This window comes from Montipora capricornis, chromosome 13, assembly GCF_036669925.1.
Source record: "Montipora capricornis isolate CH-2021 chromosome 13, ASM3666992v2, whole genome shotgun sequence".
In the NCBI taxonomy this organism is placed as follows: domain Eukaryota; kingdom Metazoa; phylum Cnidaria; class Anthozoa; order Scleractinia; family Acroporidae; genus Montipora; species Montipora capricornis.
This window is the reverse complement of record NC_090895.1, coordinates 41841135-41847360: the sequence shown is the minus strand read 5'-3', so window position 1 is coordinate 41847360 and position 6226 is coordinate 41841135. Positions and strand designations below refer to the sequence as shown.

The 6226-nt window shown below is 39.6% G+C and overlaps 1 protein-coding gene across 1 annotated transcript; it reads right to left on the bottom strand.

The window, feature by feature from the left end:
• Positions 1-325: 325 nt before the first annotated feature.
• On the bottom strand, positions 326-1039 carry LOC138030840 (THAP domain-containing protein 5-like). The gene is made up of 2 exons (XM_068878705.1): positions 674-1039; positions 326-562 (listed from the first exon to the last, which is right to left on the bottom strand). Exons 1-2 carry the CDS (start codon positions 1037-1039, stop codon positions 326-328), a joined length of 603 nt encoding a protein of 200 aa, XP_068734806.1.
• Between the last annotated feature and the right edge of the window lie 5187 nt (positions 1040-6226).

Sequence of the window (6226 nt, the reverse complement as noted above, 5' to 3'; positions counted from 1 at the left end):
GTCTAATAATAATAATAATAATAATGATAATTTTTTCAAACGGAATTTTTAAAAATGACCAGAAATAAACCCTGGATCACAATGCAAATATATTCTTTGCATAGCCTTTTAAAAAAAATATCCATCACACACAAAGCAAAAAAAGATCCTAAGCCTTGTAACCTGACTGTATGTAATCGTTTGCCTGAACTATACCTTGTCTTTGCCACTTCTTCTGTTCCTTCCTCCGACTCTTCAAATTATCCTTCGATGTTTTCAATTTATTATTCAGCTGCCTGATTTCTTCCTTTAAAGTACTCAAGCTATTCTTCAACTGCCAATCTTCTTACTTAAACACTGAGCAACTGGAGCATTCGGTGAAGCATTCTTCTTCTGCGTTCGAGATGTCAGCTTGTGGTATATGTAAATCTTCAGTGCTGTTGTCTTCTAGCTCAACGCCGGCCGGTTCGTCTGCACTACTCGCAATAGCAGTCAGCTTTGGAACTTTGGGATCTGGTTCGTCTGTCTCCTCTGTCGAAGGCTGAGAAGATTCCTTGAAACTTGCCATCGCTGCCTTAATAGCCTAGAAACCAAGATACGTACATAATTTCTAAGGCTTGACTAGACAAGGTATTAGAAACATATCATTCCTAAAACGATAGGACAGAGACTTAGTACTTGTGAAATATCTCACCATTCTTTTGCCTCGATTACTCAGGGGTTGTTCGTCCTCTGCTGCATGTACCTCAGTATGAACTGTCGGGAAAGCGGTAATTCGGAAGCTGTCTCGCTCTAAATACGGAATTGATAGAGCTTTTTGGCCCTTCAACAATGTGTAGTTTCGAACAAAATCATCTGGCTTGAAATGCTTCGAGCATATCACTGAACTCTTCGATGGCTCCCATTGAGCACGTTTCAGTCTCACAAAATCTATCCATCTCTTCCTTCGTTTCTTCGCCTCTGGACGCTCATCGCCGTAAAACGGTATCGTATGGAGCCCTATTCCATTCTCTAAGCTTCTGACGTTACTACAACCTCCAACAACACATCTGTGCGGCATATTTGCGACCAATATCGATCTAACCTTACAAATACAACAAGTGAACTGTGCGAAATACAGATTGTTGGGTTCTCGAAGTGACGTCACAGTAGTCGCCAGACCCTTGATCCTTGAGACGCGGTCGCGAGCCAAAATGGCGGCGATTTTAGCGCGATTTTCCTTACTTCAACGGGACATAAAAATTCAAGGATTTGACCGAATCAAACAATTTTGTCAAAGAAATACTCACCAAAGCATGAAGTTTTTTTTAAGCGAAAAAAAATTTAGGGGTTAGGTGCACTTTAAGAAGAGTGCTCGTGCTCTGATCTACTTAGACAAGGGTTTTTCAATGGCGTGCTCGCAATCACAGGACACATACCTCACTGCACCTGTTCCATTTTTGTAAAGAATCAGTAATAGTTGGCATTACAGCTTATCCAGTAGAGTAAGGTTTTTACTCCAGCAATTCCGAGACTCAAGTCACAGTGATCCCAAGAGTGAGTCAAGCCAAGTCGGAATGATCAAGACTTGTGAAAACTATCGTTTTGCTATACGTCAGTTAAGTCATTTCCATACAACTGTCCGAGAAAACAGAAACTTATTTTTATATACGAATTTTCCCTCTTCTCAAAGTCATCGGCGTAATCTCATCAATCCTCCTAGATAACAGCGCTGAATATTGAAGGACCATTGCATAGTAAGCAACATATGAAATCGATGATTTAAGCCAGCTATAAACCAGATAATGTTTGTTCAATTTTGGATTCAGAATTTGAAATTGTTTAAACAATGTAGGGGCCATTCATGAACTAAGCCACGGCCCCCTTTCAAGGTAATTCACAAAGATTCAACAGAGATTCCTAAGCGAAATTCGCAATTCATTTTTTGGCCTCCAAATTTGCATGAAACAAAAGCAAAGTGAGCTCTGTGAGCGTTTGTCAGACTCTATTTTTCGTCAGTAATTTATTTTTTTCCAACACCATTGAAGTGCCTTCACTTGTATGTGATTTCCACACAGGTTTACTTCAATATCTCCAGATAGTAGCCAAATCCTTCATGCAGCTGTTGCATAAGAGTACTAGGTAATACGACACTTCGACAGTTTACGCTTTCTTGTGGCGAATCGCTTTTCAGCGTTTCAAGTTTGGTAAATTTGTTGACACTGGTTCATGTACTCATTAAATATTTATTAGAAGAGGACGTTTTGATGACATTGGTTCATGCATTTATTTACTTAACGTACTCCAACTATTTACGAGAAGGAAAAAATAAGTACAAGCCAGTTGTTTTTAATACAACACTTTAACTTTTGCGGCTTCTAAGAAATGAGTGCGAATTAGAATTGACCCAGAATTGAAGCACTGGGTTCAACTCATATAAAGTTTCTGTTTCTGGAATACGCTTTCAACAGGTATATTCCTCTTCTAGGCTTGCTTCAAAATAATTTAAAATTTCAGTGAGTACATTTCTTTGTTTTAACGAGGCCACCAATTGTCAAGATATGGATACCTACATTTCCTGCGAGCTCTCTACTCAGAACAAGTTATATTTAAAAACAACACGCACATCAACAGATACCCTCCGCGAGCAAGAGTTTTTGGGAATTTTTATGTGGCAAGGGTGCAGCTTTAAGACGATCTAAATTAAAAGGAAATTAGTTTATAAAAGTTGAAATACATCGAGTGAAGGTAAAACATGTAACGGTAACCACACCGAACATAGCTTTAAGAAGAGTGCTCGTGCTCTGATCTACTAAGATAAAGGTTTTTCAATGGCGTGCTCGCAATCACACGACACATACCTCATTGCACCTGTCCCATTTTTGCAAAGAATCAGTAATAGTTGGCATTACAGCTGATCCAGTGGAGTAAAGTTTTTACTCCAGCAATTCCGAGACTCAAGTCAGAGTGATCCCAAGAGTGAGTGAAGCCAAGTCGGAGTGATCATGACTTGTGAAAACTATCGTTTTGCTATACGTCAGTTAAGTCATTCCAATACAACTGTCCGAGAAAACAGAAACTTATTTTTATATACGAATTTTCCCTCTTCTCAAAGTCGTCGGCGTCAGTAATCTCATCAATACCCCTAGATATCAGCGCTGAATATAGTAGGCAACATATGAAATCGATGATTTAAGCCAGCTATAAACCAGATAATGTTTGTTCAATTTTGGCTTAATTTGAAATTGTCCAAACAATGTAAGAACCATTCATGCACTAAACAACGGCCCCTTTCCAGGTAATTCACAAAGATTCAACAGAGATTCCTAGGCGAAATTCACAATTCATTTTTTGGCCTCCAAATTTGCATGAAACAAAAGCATAGTGAGTTATGTGAGCGTTTGTCAGACTCTTTTTTTCGTCAGTAATTTATTTTTTTCCAACAGCATTGAAGTGCCTTCACTTGTATGTGATTTCCACTCAGGTTTACTGTGTAAGAGCGGTCTGCACATCGCAATTGCCTTTTCTTTTTTCTTTACTGAAGCTCCCGTTATCATATCCCTTGTTTTAAATCTCTTGAAACGTTACCCAAGTTCCACAAGGAGAAATTGTTCCTCCTCGCTGAAATTTGTTTTCCTGCCTTTACTTTCGGACATGTTTCCCACACAAGTTCATTAATTTACATGCAATTTATAATGCATGCTGATGATAACACAAAAAAAATTCGACTCGGCTCGTCTACGTTTTAATAATGCAAATTAAACCAAGTTTAGACATGGTTTACAAAAAACTCGTCAAAGCCGTGATTCAGTCTTAAACCAGGTCTAACCTAGGCTTCGTTTAAATAATCGGCCCTTTGAGATTGTCGGCCCGGGCTTCGAACCCATGGCTCCAGCGCGGTAGTTCGAGGCTTGAAGCTTATTCAGTCAGTGTGACCAACCAAGTCTCTCCCTCAATGGAAGGATTATTCTTAATTGTCAATTTCTTCCAAGTGAAAAAAGTTCATTTTGAACACTGAAAGCTTGATAGGGATCATGGGAAAAAATTTTAAATCAAGCGTCAGACTTATTAAGACTTATTCAGCAATGATTATATATATATACTGTATATACTAATTAGTTTTGAGAAATAATCGGCACATTTTCTAGTCAGTTGATCTTTAGTGGTTAAGTGGATAAAAACAGTTCCTTCAAAGTGGGTGCTCCGGGTTCAAATCCTGTCCAGGGGCTGCCTTCAGTTTTTTCTTTTCTTTTTCATACCACAAGTCCTGGGACAGAGTGATCAAAATGGAGTAATTTAAGGCAAACTGACAATGAAGGATAATCCTTCATTTGAGGAAGAGATCGTGTTGGTGTGACACAAAATTAAAATTTTGTTATCTGTCAGTGAACTGTGATCGGTTTTCGTTGGTTCATTGCAGTTTTCTTCATTTAAAACTAATGTACTGAACAACAAAATCATCGCTTTAACTTGGGCCCACAGCCTTAAAAAGCGGTAACAATTTCAGTAAAGACTAAATTTCACACTACTCACTTGCAGGGCAATAGTTCGCAAAGTCTACATCAACAAGATGAACCCGCGATTTTGGTTCTCAGCTGTTTTTCTGATGACAAGGATTGGTCTTATTAGTGCAGCTAACCAAGTTTGTAACAACGAAAACTCTGTTGCTGGCACGTTTCTTAAAGGCCACACTTTTAAAACATTGTGGGTTAAATGTCCGTTGGAATGTGCCATCATATGTGACCAGGATATCAGATGCCAAAGCTTAAATTTCATCTTTGGCGGCAACATTTGCGAGCTGAACAACAGAACGAAAGAAGCCAGGCCTGAAGACTTTTTACCCGATTCAACGCGATTCTACATGAAGCGAGCATTCAACAGAGGTATGGAGCATTAATCATTTATCTAAGGAATTTTAAGAAGCGATTCTGTTTGAAAGTAAGTGGGTAAAGGGTCTATCTCCGTTTGACGTCTGGCATCTGTGGTTGGGAATGAGTTTGACTCGGATAAATTCACTCCGTTTTTGGACGCTGGGGGGAGGGGGGGGGGTTGCGCTTTGGCTGCGCATGCGTAAAATTCTTTTGTCTCGCCAGGAGCTCATGAATCTGTTGCTCCTGTGCTCTTGGTTTGGTCTCGTAGAAGGCAGTACAAGTAGGATTCAAACTCGGTATCTCCTCATTTAAAGGCAAGCGCCATGACCACTAAAACACGGACGACTACGCGACAGCGCAACGGGGAAAGGTCCATAAAGAATTGTGTGCGTGACCGGAAACGAGTTTTTGTGTTTTCGTTGCCGTATGACTCGATAACACCAGGTGATCTGGTGACATAATTTGGAGGACTGGGATGAAAAATTTTAACACCGTATCCCACAACCGCGCGCGGCCTTAGGTGTTGTTTCCAAACTCCCTGCAGTATTGCTATCGCCAAAACTCAACATATCATTACGTGTCTACCCCATCTCCTGCTACTGAATGAACTTTTAAGTAGACCCGACAAGATCTAACCTCGCCTCTGCCATGTTAAATTCGAAAATAAGGCCGCCCGCGGTTGCGGGATACGGCGTTAAAATTTTTCTCCCCAGTCCTCCGAATTACGTCACCAGATCACCAGGCATATCTTTCCGCGCCGAATTATATAATTTTATAATTCGGCCGTTATTGTTCAGAAAAAGTATTAAGTATTTTTAAATACCATCATAGAAACTTGTAAGGCATCTGTTTCCTGGTTTTGATTGGAGCCAACGCCGTAACAACAGTTTTAAACGGTGAACAGCTATTCTACGATCGCACTTAACCATATGGTTAGGTCACGGATTGTGGACATTGGACTTCGGACTTCGGACTTCGGACTACGGAGTTGAACTGGATATTGACCAACATATCGTAGCATAAAACACTATTCAAATACTGTGAATTTTAAAGGCAATCGGTTAAAATTCATTCGAACAAAGTGTAGGCTACCCGTAGCCTCTTCTTTATATATAAAAACGTCTAATTTGGGGACAGAGGCTAAACGGTTCTCAAGAGGAAAAGGTTCTTAAATGTTCTTTAAGGTTGGGTTGTGTATCAAAGAAAATGCATTGTTAATGTTAAAAAAAAGTTAAATGTCCTCTTAGACTACAGTTTTCCATGTATTTTATCTTTATTTATGCTAACCACACAGAGAAAAACAAAGCAAATGAGCAAAATGAAGCAAACGTTCTTCACTCTCTCTCCGTCTGGTTACTTTCTCAGTAAGTTCTTAACAATTTGGTTCATCGCCTCAG

Coding starts and splice junctions, on each gene's coding strand:
- LOC138030840 (XM_068878705.1), bottom strand. CDS start 1,039: ATGCCGCACAGATGTGTTGTTGGAGGTTGTAGTAACGTCAGAAGCTTA. Junction 563..673: donor GTAATCGAGGCAAAAGAATG/GTGAGATATTTC, acceptor CTTGGTTTCTAG/GCTATTAAGGCAGCGATGGC.